Below are 16,946 nucleotides of genomic sequence, written 5' to 3' on the forward strand. Positions count from 1 at the left end.
TGCTCTCTCGGTACGTCCAGAGTGCCTGTCTTTTCGGACCGATTGCGGTGTCACTCTGCGACTTGATCTTGCTTTCGTGCCTAAGAATATCCGGAGTTCCTTCCGCTCCCGGGATATTGTGGTTCAGGCGTTTCGTCCTCCTCCTCACACTAGTGAGTTAGATGCGGGCCTTCACCTGTCATGTCCAGTCCGTGCTTGGGGATTTACCTCAGCCGTACTCAGGATTTCAGGGTTACCGTCCAGCTTTTGTCTGTTACGGTGGGGCTCGTGCTGGTAAGGCACTGTCGGAGCAGCGCCTGTCCCATTGGTTGTGCGAGGGTGTTACCCGCTGCTACACGTTGGCTGGGCAGGATCCCCCTGGGGGCGTCAGGGCGCACTCCACTCGTGGGGTGGCTGCCTCTGCCGCTCTCCTGGGTGGGGCCTCGGTGGAGGCCATCTATGCTGCAGCTTCATGGTCCTCCCCGGGCTCCTTTGTAAGGTTTTTCCTCATGGACATGACCGGGGGTTCTGTCTCCCAGGCGGTTCTGGGGTCTGTGGCCTTTCCTGCTTCCCGTCCTTTGGTCGGGTAGCAGGAGTGTATGGGTATGGGCCACAGTGTGTTGAGTCACACGTGGTTCCGCCTGTACGGTGTGTTCAAGGGGTTCTAGTTTCCCTCTTGTTCGCATTCAGGTGGAGTTGACTGCGCCCCCCCTTCATTAGGGAGGATGGGGTGACAGGGCTCCCCGCACCCCTTGATGTGGGCTTACGGGTCCTCAGGGGGTACATCTGTCGGGTCTCGCGCCCGCTCTTCCCCATTATCTCGTAAGGCTCAGAGCGGGACGCGATGCAAATACGATATATAACGATAGGTTATGTAGATAACCTAGTTATATTAGTATTGGCTGAGCGTCCCGCTCTGCGCGGCCCTGAGTTCCCTCTTGAGGGATCTTTTCCTGGGACGGGTTTTGGCGAGGAAGGGTGTTTCATGACCAGAGTCATGGTTATATGGGTGGTGCCACCGTAAGGGGCGGGGCCCCATACAGGTGGGGTGCATGTGTTTTTTATTCGTGGGAGATACATTAAGTATCACAGGAGATAGAAGTATCTCGTAAGGCTCAGAGCGGGACGCTCAGCCAATACTAATATAACTAGGTTATCTACATAACCTATCGTTAAGTCAGACATGATATCCTCTCCTGTCAATTTCCTATAAGACCACTGTAAGAATCTGTGGCTCAGGAGGTAGAGTGGTCGTTTGGCAATCAGAAGGTTCCCGGTTCGATTCCCGCTCCTCCCAGGCAGCGTGTCAAAGTGTCCTTGAGCAGAGACACTTAACCCCAAACTGCTCCCGATGAGCAGGTTGGCACCTTGGATGGTTGCCTCCGCTGTCGGTGTGTGAATATGTGAGTGAATGTGAAGTACAAGTTGTAAAGCGCTTTGGATAAAAGCACTATATAAATGTAGTCCATAAGAGTGACTATAGCGAAACCACAAAGTATTACAAACACAATGAAATGCCACAGGATACCTGACAGAGGCCGGCTTAATAAAGGCACCTTGTGCGTTTTCTCTGGAGAATAACCAATGATCTGTAACTGGATCAGTCAGATTCAAGTATTCAGGCCTGAATTGATGCCTCCAAATGGCTAAATTCCACACTAACAGCGTGTGACAAAGATGAACAAATACTTGGCAATGTTTTTGTATCGATGCTTTAGTCTTCTCAGTGAGGTACAGTTGATGATTGATGCTTTAGTCTTTGCAGTGAGGTAGATGACAAGTTCTTGCTTTTGGAGAAGTAAAAATCTACTGTATGTCTCCGTCACGTGTTGTTTAGGTGTGTGAGACGGATTTTTTTTAATAATAAATCTAACCCTAACTAACCTTATTGTCATGCACTTGTCCTAATATACTAACCTACACTGTAGCACTCAACACTTTGATAAACATTGTTACTCAGCTGATAGATTTGTGCCCTTCCTGATGACTTGTCGTACAGAGCTTGTAAGTCGCTTTGGATAAAAGCGTCAGCTATATGTAAATGTAAATGTATTAAAACGTAAAAGTACACATTTTATATGACATGTGTGTATTCCAGTGCTTGGGAGCATTCAAACCTTGATCCATTGACAGGTTACAGGTTATGTTAAAGTGGTATGTGGTCTAGTTACGCTGCTCTGATTACGTCCTCTTGAAGTTGGCCAGCTTAACATCTTCATCAAGTTATGCCATGTTTTATATAGAAAATCTTTTTTCTTCAAAGTAACTAGTAACGGGTTCAGGAAAAAGAAGTACAACGTTTCCTTTGGAATGTAGTTGAGTAAAAGTACAAAGTTCCCTAAAATGAAAATACTCAAGTAAAGTACAAATACTAGAGGCTTTTAAATTGCTGCTTAAATCACTGCTCAAAACGCACCTCTTTTCCCTGGCCTTTGACCAGAGTTAGCCTGCCACTTGCACACAACGTTTGCTGTTACTCTGGACTTTTTATCTAATTTCTTGTCTTTTTTATATTGCACCTTGTTCTTGTTTTTCTTAATTGTACAATACCTTTTATGTAATTGTTGTGTATTTTTACTTATTACTGCAGTGTATGTGTTTTTATCATGTACCTGTGAAGCACTTTGGTTTGGCTTTAGTCATTTGTAAATCTGCTATACAAATAAAGATGACTTGACTTGACCTCAAAATTGTACAGCACAAATATATTTTTTTTTATATATGATGTTGTTTCATATTAAATGTTTGTTTTGTCACTTTTTTGTAAAAAAATTGTGAGTAGTTTTGTTTTAATTTAAGTTTGAATACAAATGGTGTTGTTTGTTGTTTGATAATATGAACCCTGAAAATAATGCCTAATATTACATAAAGATTCGTTTTTTCACACACACAAATTTGATTTAGAAACGACATGTCAGATCTTCTCCCACAGGCAGTACACCATCAGGTCACAGTAATTATAATGCAGTTCTGACTCAAAGTATTACAGTATGAATAGAATAGAATAGAAATACTTTAATCATCCTGAGGGAAATTTGACACTACAAATCGCTCACATTAAACATTTAGACATTTAGACAGAACAAAGTCACAAATAAGAATAACAAAACAAATTGCCTAAGAATAAGAATAGAATAAAATACACAGTAAAAAATATACAGTAAAAATATACAGAAGTCTACAGTAAGTGTAATATTGAACAGTGTTGTTTCAAAAGTAAAAGTCCAGGAAGATGGTAACTGTCACCCTGTGATGCATTGTAAAATCTGATGGCTGTCGGAATGAAGGGCCTCCTGTGCCGTTCAGTGCTACATTTAGGGAGTGTGAGCCTAGCACTGAACATGCTCCTCCTGTCAGCCAAGTCTGTGTATAGTGGGTGGGAGGGGTTTTCCCTGATGGCGTGGAGCTTAGCAAGGCTCCTCCTCTCCGCCACCATCGCTAGAGAGTCCAGCTCCACCCAAACCACGCTACTGGCCTTCCTGACCAGCTTATCCAGCCTGTTTGCGTCCCCTGCTCTCAGTCCACTGCCCCAGAAGGTCACAGCGTACAAGAAGGTGCCCGCCACCACCGACTCATAGAACATCCTCAACATCCTTGTACAGACATTGAAGGATCTCAGCCTTCTGAGGAAGTAGAGTCGGCTCTGGCCCTTCTTGTAGAGTGCCTCTGCGTGTTTTGACCCGTTCAGTTTGTTGTCGATGTGCACACCGAGGTATTTGTAATCCTCAACCATGTCCACATCGACTCCCCTGATGGAAACGGGGGTCACAGGTGCACTCCTCCTCCCCAGCTCCACAACCAGTTGCAGTGCACACAGTGTGGAAAAAGTGGGTAATTACCTATTAGTCATTTAGCTGACGCTTTTATCCAAAGCGACTTACAAGTTCTGTACGACAAGTCATCAGGAAGGGCACAACTCTATCAGCTGAGTAACAAGGTTAAGACACGTTATTGAATTTTCTTACTATGTTTTCCCATGTGAAGGACAGCCAATAGGGCACGTCCTCTCATGTTTGCCACTCATTAGGGTACTTTAGCATGACAAGTTTAGCATGACAAGTTTAGACCATTGTAGGGGCACCAATAGGGCACATCCTCTCATTTTTGCCACTCAGAATGGCACTTTAGCACAATGTTTTCAACCGTGGGGGCACATGGTCAAGTTTAACCATTGGAGGGGCACCAATAGGGCACATCCTCTCATTTTCTCCACTCAAAAGGGCACTTTAGCGCAACCTTTTTCAACCGTGGGGGCACCGGGGGGGGGGGGGGGGCAAATGCTCAATAATATCTTAATATTTCCCCCAATATTACCATTTCAGAATGTTTCAATCCGTCCCCCCAACAAAACCTCCCAAGGGATGGTTTCCTTCCATCCAGATCAGACTCGCCCCCCCACCCCATCGACCAGCAGGAAAAATTTATAAATATAAATAAATGAATACAAACAATTGGAATAGCTACTGTAATACTAATAGCTACATAAATAAAAAATAATAATAATAAATAAATAATATATATATATCATCTTTTAATATATTTAAATAAATTAAGTCAATAAATTAAATGTGTGGAAGTAGTTGCTTATGAAGTCTTAATGTTATATACAGTGTCTATGTGTGCGCCTCTGATTGATTGTTGCGTTAAGCAACGTGTCATCGTTCAAAAGCATTAGTTGTGGGGTGCAGAGCAATTTAATTTGTGTTGCTTTGGAGAGGGAAGTTGTTACATCCTTCCAGAATGTCTTGACAGCAGGGCAATCCCGCTTCATGTGGAGATAATGTCCCCAAGTGTTTTAACGAACAAAGAGTGCAGTTTGGAGAGGCTGTCTTCCTCGTAAGATATTCCTTTTGGTGCGTTAAGTGTGAATTTAAAGTGAATCGTTTGCTGCGTCTTGTCGGGGCTGAACGCACCCCAGGCTTCCAGGGAGCCCCGTCTAGTGCCAGTGAGTGACAGCCAGAGGTTACAGTGGTGACAAGGGAGCCAATTTCCACCCTATGCTTTGATTTATGAAGGCAAACCCACACTTCCTTCATAACCAGGGTTGGGTCAGATTACTTTGAAATGTAGTCAGTTACTGAACATGACAATGGACATTTTTGTAATTAGTAACGTAACAAAAGTTTTTTCTGTAACCTGCATACTTTTTGAAGTAATCTTTTTTCAAAATGTTTATAATACATTCACAGAGCTTTTAGAAAGGTGCAGAATAAAAGTATTGCTTTCCCCCCAAGTCATTATTTATTTATAATAGAAATAAATAATTGCAGGGCCAAAATTAATGTTATTGTTTACATGTTGCAGGCATGTATCCCCTCCCTACTTCCCATTTCCCCATGTGAAATGCACCTGATTGGGTAAATGACATGCTGATGTTCTAGTGCGACATCTAGTGGTTGAATGTTCTATAATATATAGCACCTTTAACATATCATCCTCCTGTAAACCGTCACTTTACCTCTCACCACAGATGCAGTTTAACGGACAAAATTACTGGTAAGTGGGAAGGGAAAACGCTTTTGTCATAGGCGGGGGAAAAAAGGAACCTGGGTTTCACATGTGTTTTTTTTAGACACGTACATGGTCTATTGTGGAAAAGCCCTGTTGACTTCCACTAACAAATACTTAAAGGTTCTACTTTGAATACATACAAATAAAAAAAAACCTGATGCAAGTGCGTTTTTGGATCGACTGAAATTAAATCAAATTTAATTTCAAACCTTTATCTCAACTCGTAAGACACTGAGGTTACCCTCATTTACAGCGACGACGAACTTACAAAGTGAGACATCGTATATCAGCAATTTAATACATTAGGCACCATAAACAACAACAAAAAATCAGTTAAGACAGTTACAAGTCGACACACATTGGTCGGAGATCAATCATGACTCCCAGGTTTGTGACAAATCAGATAAGACTTCTTGAAATGGGTGGAAAAAAATACTTTAAAGTTGATCTAACTTCTTTAAAGCAAACACAGTTTATGTAAAAAGGGAAGTTGCACTCACTGTATGTATCTGTGTTTGAGTCTGGCCAGAGCCTGGCTCTCTCCACCAGTACAGAGGAAGGCTGAGTGAGGATCAGCCCCAGGTTCTATCAACAGAAAAAAATACTCTTTATAACCGAGTTGATTTGGCCTGATCACTAGTACTGTTGCCTTTACTGTTGGCAATGGGACTCATGGTTGAGACTGGGTAGAAGTCACACCCTGTCTTCACTAGCATCAATGACTGCTGAACTCATTGGGGGCCAACAGTGCCCTCTGCTGATGGCCCTTCGGTGCCAGTGCTTTATCCAATGGAGGATAGGACTTATTTGCAAGTGCTTAAAACATATCAAATATAATAGCAATAGATCTAAATAACACAGTGATCGTCAATGAGTTGCTTCCAGTCAACATGCACGAAACAGATAATTTTTTCATACATACATTTCCATTTTATACCATGATGAATATCAATATATTTCTAGGGCGTTCTGTCTCATCTCAATAAACTCCAGCAAATCGAGCTTAAATGTATTTCCTTAGAAATTGTGCCATTTGTCACTTGATTTATGAATAGTTTTCAAATAAACGCTAGATTATCGATAGTATATGTGTCCTCATGCACGAAGAGAAGCGGGGTCTGAAAAATCGCTTCTCCGTACTTTGGTCGGCGCGAACCTCACACACACATACACACACACACACACACACACATACACACACATGTAACATTCTGGGTTCTCTGGCTGTTGCCTGAGAACCATACCACCATTCTGACACCTGTCACTTGCTCCCCCTGTCACTGATTGTCTGTGTTCTCTGATTCGCTGTCACTGTGGTGCGTGTGGAATGTGTGGAATGTGACCCTATGTAACCCCTGTCTTCCCTGTGTTTTATCGTCGGTTCTTCATTCTACTTCCAGCGTCGGTACGCGGTGGTACCCTGGACTCGGACGTTCCCTGGTACCTGATCGTCCTGTTTTAGTTAGATTTATTATTTTGTGTGCCTTATCAGTAGACGCTCGGCGTCATTGCTTCCTATTTTGCTCTGGTGTACCGTTCCATCATTAAAGGGAACCACTATTGAAGAGCAACTACTCTCTGCCTCCTTTCTTCCTCCACAACTGGTACCTTGTCAACACTCACCCGTAACACACACACACACACACTCCGATGGCGGTGAAAGGAACATCTGATTAACCCAAGATTCGTAACATAAAGTCCTTACCTCACATCTGATGTCATGCAAAAAAATTAATCCAATTCCTGATCGCCATTCCAAATATTGATTGCGTTTATTGATCCAACGTTATATATCCAAAACTCATAATCCACGCTGCTCTGTGTGTCGATAGTCCATTTGTTATAACGATACTGCATGCCCGAGAAGTAAAACCTGGACCGGACTTTTTTTTTTATGCACAGTCCCAGCCAATCCAATCCAATGATGTGCAATACCATCTGGGAGACGATAGGCGGCGGTATTTGCCCTTTGCGAGCTCAGACCCATTCCCAATGATAACGTCAGGCTGGATGGATGAAAAATGAATGGATATCGCTAATAAAAGAAATATCGATTAAAACCAGAGATTTCTCGGGTTTGGCGCCCAGAGCATGGCGAGTTAACCCGGACTATCTCGGGTTTGATATTCCTTTATTGATCCCCTTGGGGAAATTCAGGCGTCATAGCAGCATGGGGGAGGGGGGGGGGGGGTACAGGTATGGGTGGGAAATAGTAGAAAGACATAAATATAGACGTAAATATAGGCAATACAATTTTATCTGAATATAAAAATACGAGAAAAAAATATACAGTGTGAACAATATACTTAACTCTGAATATATATTGGATTGCCGTTTTGGTTTTTGAGATATCGGAGGCAGAAAATAGCAATTTGTTAGCAATGCTGGTGAAAGTCAATGTAGTATGAAGCATGTCTCTGAAAAAGTACATGTATCACCACTTAAACCGCTTCCTCATCGTTTCACAACATTTCATAACACTAATACAGGTCGATTATATAGAAGTGCGAGACACGCTTCATGCCTCATTAACTTCCACTACAACTTCTGACAATAATTATCTGCTTCCAATATCTCAAAACTCAAAAGCGCTTGCTCAAGCGAAGTGAACTACCGCTTTAAAATCTCAAGAATTTAGCCTCTTCACCTGCCTGCTCTAGGTCCTCTGCCGTGGGGATTGGGCCTTCCTCAAGCCTGGCAGGGGGGGGGGGGGCACAGCTGGTCAATTGTTGGGGGCACAGGCCTCACCCTGCCCTGGCTCTCCACAGCCTTCCTGAACTGGGTGTACACATGGGCCAGCCTACCAGAACAGCAGGGAGTTGCAAAATACAATCATTAGGATATTAATGGATAGAACAGCCATGCACATTTAAAACTACAGCCTTGAATGGTTATTTGGCTGGTGCACCTAAAATGGCCATGGAATGTTGTGTTTCCATGACCAAGACTAAATGTTGCTGAATATTTCAGTCCAACGTTCTCAAGTTCAAGTTTCAGGTTTATTTGTCACATACTAAAAGTACACATACACAATTTGCAGTGGCATATAATATAGAGGATGTACATTGCAATTGACCCTGATGTAAACAAGACGAAAGTCTTTCTCTGGTCTGCATCCCCTTAACAATTGTATGTATTGAGCTGTACTGTACTGTACCCATTCTGCAATCTGTTAATAAACTTTTCAATCAATCAATCAATCCATCTCAAACCCCCACCCCTTTTTCTTGATCTTCCAATTACACCTCCTCCAGTTGTGATTGGAGGATCGAGAAAAGAGGGCGAGGTTTGAGATAGGTCCATTCTAAATCTCATGCGCTGTCAAAACATGGAACAGCGTTCATTTCGACGAGGGAGCTGGATTCTAGGCCAGAAAAGTAATATCTACCCATTGAAGTGATGTGGTGAAAACAGTTTCTTACTCTATACAGTATATCTGTCACGAGCACAAGCTGTAGCTAACACGCCCATCTCCGGCACTCACCACTGCACCCATCCTCACCTCGATAGGTGTGGGAACAGCAGGTCATCTCTATGATACAACGTTGACCCCCCCCCGCCCCCAGCCGGTGTGAACTTTGACCTTCAGCTGGGCGCAGACATCCTTCACTTTCTCCACCCTCTGGTCCTCAGAGGGCCTAGAACACATGACAGGAGAGCAGCAAGGAGAGGGGCTGATTTAGATAGACAGAGACTGATGAATGGATGATGATGATAATAATATATAATAATAATAATAATAATAATAATAATAATAATATAAAATATATTGTATACGAAAGTCCAAAAAAAAACAGCACAAAACAGCGTGACTGGGAGTCAGACTAACGATGCTTATAGTGGGGGTCACCACGAGACCAAGCCACCCACCCTGATACAAGCACAGCAATACTGATGGACCATAACCCTAACCCTAACCATAACCACACTGTTACCTTAAACTAACCATAACCTTAACCCTAACCTTAATCTTAGCATGCAACGGCCCACATGTGGACCCTCTTGAGGACGATTTGCCAACCGGCACTTTGGCGACCTCTAGCGGCTCGGTGTGCATTAAAAGGGGAACTATCTTATAAATGGCCTTTTTGAGTGTTTAGCATTGTTTCCTAGCTATGTGAACTTATATTAATATGATCTATGTCTCTAATTCTCATATTGGTGCATTCTTCCAATTCTCCTCTCACAATATTCACCCTCACTGAACTGAGTCATTTGAAAATGTGATGATTTGTGATGTCAGAAAGACACTGCTGCATGTTAATGTTGAGATACAAGATGAGCTGCACACAGTGGCTGGAGCTCAGCCTCAAAACGGCTCGAGATCTTGAGGTAGAAAAATGCTGTTTTTGAGGACTTGATTAGAAATACAAAACAATGAATAAAAAATATATATATATTACAGAGGTGTTCCATAGACTCACAGGAATTGTGTAAAAGTGCCCAAATAGTGAAAGAAATAGTAAAATAGTTCCCCTTTAATACAATAATATATATCGAATTAAAGCCCTATTTGTTGCCTGTTGAGAGCCCGTTCAGCGGTTCTCTAGTTAGATGCTGATATGTGAGGTGTGCGCCAAAGTACACGGCAGAGTCAGATTACCTCCCGGGGCTCTAGCTCCATCAATCATTTGGCGATCTCGAAAAGTATTGGACAGGGTTGTAGCCAATGAGTGTGACTTTCCAATGATACCCCACGTGGGGATGTACGAATCAGGGATCTAGGTAAGAAGTCACAAGCAAAAACAGGAAGAGAAAACCCCCCGAATAAATTGAGTTCTATGAGGAAAAGGAAACCAGAAACACTACACAGTTTACCAAAATCGCTCCTAATCACTCATTTCTGAAAGAATCTTTATGAAATGTTTGGACATGTACTACATAAGACTTCAGGCTATGGACCCAGGGTGTCTTTTCAGCCATACCAATGTTTGGGGAAATACTACTTCTGGACTAACGATAGGTTATGTATATAACCTAGTTATATTAGTATTGGCTGAGCGTCCCGCTCTAGCCTAATGAGATACCCCTTATCTCCTAGTACCTACTGTACACCACCACAAACAACTTTATGCACCCATACCTGACCGGGCCCCACCCCTATGGAGGCGTAGCCTATAAGACATGGTCATGGTCACCAAACACCCTTCCTCGCCAAATCTCGTTCCAGCAAAAGATCCCTCAAAAGGGAACTCGCGTAGAGCGGGACGCTAAGCCAATACTAATATAACTAGGTTATATACATAACCTATCGTTATATATCGTATGGCTATCGCGTCTCGCTCTAGCCTAATGAGATATGGGTTAGAGCGGATGCAAGACCCGACAGATGTACCCCCTGAGGACCCGTAAGCCCACATCAAGGGGTGCGGGGAGCCCTGTCACCCCATCCGTCCTAATGAAGGGGGGGCGCAGTCAACTCCACCTGAATGCGAACAACGGGGAACTAGAACCCCTTGAACACACCGCACAGGCGGAACCACGTGTGACTTAACACACTGTGGCCCATACCCACACACTCCTGCTACCCTACCAAAGGACGGGAAGCAGGAAAGGCCACAGACCCCAGAACCGCCTGGGAGACAGAACCCCCGGTCATGTCCATGAGGTAAAACCTTACAAAGGGGCCCGGGGAGGACCATGAAGCTGCAGCACAGATGTCCTCCACCGAGGCCCCACCCAGGAGAGCGGCAGAGCCAGCCACCCCACGAGTGGAATGCGCCCTGACGCCCAGGGGGATCCTGCCCAGCCAACGTGTAGCAGAGGGCAATGCCCTCGCACAACCAATGGGACAGGCGTTGTTCGATAGTGCCTTACCGGCATGAGAACCACCGTGACAGACAAAAAGCTGAACGGTGACCCCGAGATCCTGAGTACGGCTGAGGTAATTCCCAAAGCACGGACCGGACATGACAGGTGAAGGCCCGCATCTAACTCACCACCGTGAGGAGGCGGATGAAACGCCTGAACCACAATATCCCTGGAGCGGAAGAACTCCGGATATTTACAGGCACGAAGGCAGGATTAGGCCGCAGAGTGGCACCGCAATCGGAACGAAAGACAGGCACTCTGGTCGTACCGAGAGAGCACAAAGCACACCCACGCGTCAGCGGAGGTGACGGCCAGCAAGAACGCGGTCTTGAACGACAGCTGTTCCAACGGCGCCTGCTCGAGCGGCTCAAACGGGGCCAAGGACAACCGACCGAGGACCAATTGAAGATCCCAAGTCGGAGCCCAGGAGCGTTGCACCGGCTTAGCGCGTCGAGCGCCAAGCAGGAAACGCTTCACAAGAGGGTGGCTGAACAAGACATCCCCTCAAACCCCTCATGATAGGAGGATATAGCTGCTGCATATACCCTCACGGTCGAAGCCGACAGTCTATCAAGGAGAGACTGGAGGTAACTAAGGACAGCATCCAGGGGGCAGGAGACTGGGTCCCGGCCCCCCGCCTTACACCACACTTGGAACATACGCCATCTGCCCACGTAAGCGCGACAGTGGAGGGAGCATGCGCATTCCGGATGGTATTAACCACAGAAGGGTCCATCCTCTCCAGACTACCAGTAGCTGGATCAGGACCGGGAACCACACAGCTGTGCCCCGGTCTGGCGCCATCAGGATCAAGAACCTGCGCCCCTCAACGTACCCGTCCCAACAACTGACCTAACAGATGTATGGGGAAGAATCCCAGGCGGCACGGCATCGGTCCCAGACCTGCCTGGCTATGTCCGGACGTAATCCCCACCCGTCAGGATGAGGACCGCCCGCGACAGTACACCTGCACCCACATTCTCCCTGCCGGGGATGTGGGGAGCCCTCAGGCCGCGCAGATGGAGGATGCCCATAGCCAGCCGCCCGCCGCCTGGTGCAGACGGGGGGAGCGTACTCCTCCCTGTCTGTCGATACACGACACTGACGTCGTATTGTCTGTCCTGATCAACACCATTTGTGGACCAGAAGGACCGCTTTCAACACCAACACATTGAACGTAGCGCAGACCGGGCAGCATGGTTTGCCAGCTGCCCCCTACTGTGTTGGCCCGACGCGTCACCAGCGAGGGAGGCGTCGGTGAAAAACGTGACGTGAGACAGCGCCGTAACCGTCCTAGGACGGAACCTCACGAGCGTGTTGACAACACGCTCTGAGAGGGATGCCCATAGCCCTCCAACCGTTGACTGGGAAGAGGAGTACTCTACTTCCAGTCTACAGCAACCCCAGGCTGGTAGAGACCTGCCTGGTACGAGACCTGACGATCCACCTTGACCGTGAAGGACCAGAACGTCGTCAGGGCAGAACACTCCGTAACCCCTGACGACGCAGAGGCCCCAGTGCGGCCTCCACGCACTTGGCGAAGATGCGGGGAGCCAGAGAAAACCGAACGGCAACCTCTGGTACTCATACGCTAACCCTGCAAAGGAAGCGTAGGTAAGCCCTAGGATGGAAGATTGGAGATGCGCATACGCATCCTACAGGTCTATGGAGGAAAACCAGACCCCCACCTGACAGTGTTCAACAGGTAGGAGACGATCCAAAAAATGCTGAACCTTCCCATGGGACAGGTCCAGCTTGGGTCTGACACCCCCCCCTCCCGATTTCTCAGGCACCAGAGAACACCGGGAGGAGAACGCCACGACGATGGCTTGCTTCGTCCACAGAGATTGGATCTCGTTGAGCTGTCACTGCTGGAGACCCTGACAATAGGGTCTGTACCAAACCCAAAAACGGGTGGGGTTGTGTAAACACAAGTCCCCGCCTCAGCGTTCTCTCCATCCACCTCGACATATGGTACTGCTGTAGTCATATGTGATGACACTACCAACGTACCCGCCGCCATGTGGGCAGGTCCGCCAGGAACTGTAGATAGTTGGCCCGGTCCCACCCGCTGTGCGTAGCCAACCCTGGAAACGTGCGAGCGTTCCGTGTCGGGACATCTGACCCTGACACCACCCACGAGGCAATCGCACCCAAGGGGGGACCCCGACAGAAAGGGCCGGTTTGATACGGGGGGCTTCCTATGAAAAAAGCCCCCCCACTGAACACCCCTCCAGAACATGCTGAGGAGTTGTTCTGCAGCCGGACATGCAAGGTGTAAGGACCCCATGGGTTCCTACACACCGTAGCCCTGCAGTGATATTACTACCACCCCAAATCACGCGTGCCTGTGAGACCACTGCCAATTTTTCAGGAGTGGGAGGCACCAACATGATACCTGGCCTGGCGAAGGCGAGGCCGGGGAAGCCCGCACTGTGTGCCTCAAAAGGTTTCGAGCCCCCCTGCTGACAGACGTAACACCAGGCTCAACCAACACAGCTTATGGTGTGGGAGCCGCTTGACAGCACAACATTCTCACGGACAGGCTCAGCCATCAACTGGGTGTCAGCCCCTGTCCCCATGAGAAGCGAAAAGTGGGGCCGCCCGCGCTTCAACGAAGGCACGCGGCCCGCAGCCAAAGGAAACAATCAGAGCCCACTTTTTCCGCTGGCGTTGGGGAAGGGAGTGATCGGAGAGCGGGCTGCTCGCGGCAGGACGGTGACGGCTTGTTGTTCAAGCCGAACCCATCCAACATGGCCGATCCCTCGTCCGCCAAGGCTGTCGGCCTTGTGGACACCTGTTGATTCAACGCCCAGGATACCTCCGGCGGGGGAAAACATGGCCGCCTGTCGAGGGCCTCGTCATCGCCGCTGACGAGGCCGTGCTCTCTCTTCTTCTGGCTGATGCTTTTAATGGTTCCCCACTTCACGCTTTGGACTCAAACTGTGTTTTTAATATAGATGATTTAATTTCAATGTTTGACTCGACTTGTACAAACATTTTAGACTCCGTTGCACCTCTCAGGTCCAAATGCATGCAGCAAAACACTCCAAACACCATGGCTAAATTACTCCACGCGCGCTCTCAGACGCACATGTAGGCGTGCGGAGAGAAAGTGGAATAAGGATAAGCTCCACCACATCTCCCTCAAAATCCTACGTGACTGCTTGTCTGCATATCAAAATGCTGTCAAAACAGCTAAAAGCGAATACATTTCTAATCTGGTCTCTACTAATTGCCACAAGCCCCAGATTCTTTTCAAAATTCTTAACTCCCTCATTAACCCCCGTGATGTCTCCCCAGTTGTGCCATCATCTGCTCTCTGTGAAAGTTTTCTAAACTTTTTTATTGATAAAATCTCTGCTCTCAGACCAGTTCTCACCACAGCCTTCCCAGCCCACCCCCCCCCCCCCTACACTCCCTGCCTGCTGTTTTGGAGCAGTTTGAGCCCGTCTCTCCCTCCTCTCTCTCTGACATAATTAAGCACTAGTTGCGGCCCACAAACTGCCCCTCAGATAGCCTTCCCTCTCGCCTTCTAAAATAAGTGCTTGATTCGGTCTTGCCCACTATTTTATTGTTGGTAAATTCCTCTCTCAGCTCTGGCTGTGTCCCAACCACTTTTAAACATGCTGTGGTACAACCCCTGATAAAAAAGAAAAACCTTGATCCCTCTATTCTATCAAACTTCAGGCCCATTTCCCCGTATACCTTTCCTGTCAACAGTCCTGGAGCGAGCAGTTTACCTCCAGTTACAGCTGCTTTTAGATGTACATAAAATCACCCTGGACTTTTTATCCAATTTTCCTGTCTCTTTTTATATTGCACTTTGCCCTTGCTTTCTTATATGTACTGTACTTTACCTTTTTCTGTAATTTTTGTGTATTTTGTATGCATACTTTTGACAATAAATAAAATCATAATTTGTTCTTACTTGCTTGCCTGGGTAAATAAAGGTTATAGAAATGTAAAAAAAGAAAAGAAAAAAAATGTGAAGACCGATACCGATATTTTCCGATATCACATTTTAATGCCGATATCGGCCGATAATATCGGACATCCCTAGTTTTAATGTTCACCCCCAAGCAGACAGGTATACAGGTACAGGAATGTGCAACAGGTACAGAAATGTGCAAGTAGACACGAGCAGGTGCACTCCTCGTGCTGCGCAGGAGCGTCCAGGTGGGTGGTGTCTCGGGAGCGGTAGTCCTGGGCACAGGGAGAGCAAAGATTAGGACAAGGCATGTAACAAGGACAGTACCAAGGCTAGGGTGCGACGTCGTACCTAGGTAGTTAGGTTAACACTGCGACGAGGGTAGAGCAGGATCCGTGGGCTGAAGTAGGAGTTCGTTGACGAGGGAATCCCTCACAGCCGCGTTAATTGATGTCCCTCTGGCAGCGTGGGAATCCTGGGGTCGGATGCTGCCCATATAAGGGTGTGGAAGGATGAGGGGTGAGGAAGGCTTCCACCGTGATGGTGTGGAAGGAGGAGGGGTGAGGAAGGCTCTCGCCGTGATTATGACAGTTTTAGGTCGGGTAAAATACGACACTGATCGGTACAAAAACATGTTTTAGGTTCAGTAAAATAGACATAGAATACAGTAGACCTTACCTTAGCCAGAAGGTACTCCAAAAAGAATAATCCCAGTGTTCCCATCACGATTACTTGTGTATATGTGTATACTCGTGTATCCGGGAAACGATAGGTTTGAGGCGAGCAAATCTCTGAGCGATTGCTCTTCAAGAACTCCTCCCCCTCAGAGGGAATCAGGACAGACACTCCCCACACTAAACTATCCCAGGTCAAAAGGTAGGCGATACTGCCACCTGGAGATATTCGCTCGTCATTGCAATTCCAACGTAGGCAGATGTGCCAGGGAGACCCAGGGAGATCCGGCTGAGTGTTTAGAACGGGGATCAAAGGGTCAAAACCAGAGTCAGGTTTGGCGCTCAACAGTTGGTGACGAAACCCGACTTTTCTCGGGTTTGGCGGGCAAAGAGTTCACTTTCTATCTTAACGTTAAAATGAACCATCATCATAGTATTGCTGTGTTTGTATCATATTGGGTGCCTTGGTCAAGTGGTGCACCTGCCCCTCACCACAAGCATTGTTAGTTCAACTCCTGCTCATGTTGTTTTTCGGGGGGGGGGGGGGGGGTGCAGCCAGCAAAAGAGGGTGCTGTTGTAATACAGTCACACACACACACACACAAGCTCCTGTTATGTTAGGCAAGGTGCATCCTGGGGACTGTGCTGGGTATTTTCCTCCTAACCAGACGGTATTGTGGGAACAGAGTGCATGGCCGCTCTGCTAATAAACATGACCTGATATGACCTGTGTAAACCCAGGTGGTCCTGATCCTGTGTATTAGTTAGATTGTTAGAACATCTGTATAATCCAGTCCTGGAGAGCTGAAGATAATGACCTCGCTGAGCTCACAGCATTATTACGTTGCATTGGAATCCGTTTCTTTATAAAGCCACAATTAGAGACTGTCCAAATTATATGACTTCTTTACTGGAATGGACCACCGTACTCATACAGTACATGATCCAGTAATTGGCTTGCCTAATGTTACACTTAGAGTGCCTAGAGTTTGTACTGAACTTGGTAGATCTGCTTGGTAGATCTGTGCCCCCTACCTCAT

At 46.6% G+C, this 16,946-nt stretch overlaps 1 protein-coding gene across 1 annotated transcript; it reads right to left on the minus strand.

The window, feature by feature from the left end:
* Positions 1-1,702: 1,702 nt before the first annotated feature.
* cry-dash (cryptochrome DASH) lies at positions 1,703-16,946 on the minus strand (the record flags this gene model as incomplete). The annotated part of the gene is given in 8 exon segments (XM_084325833.1): positions 1,703-1,801; positions 1,803-1,848; positions 5,991-6,075; positions 8,138-8,184; positions 8,186-8,290; positions 8,993-9,042; positions 9,044-9,128; positions 16,942-16,946. Coding segments are annotated over 8 exon segments (522 nt in total).

This window comes from Notolepis coatsorum, assembly GCF_963971535.1.
Source record: "Notolepis coatsorum genome assembly, chromosome: 12".
Taxonomy (NCBI): Eukaryota; Metazoa; Chordata; class Actinopteri; order Aulopiformes; family Paralepididae; genus Notolepis; species Notolepis coatsorum.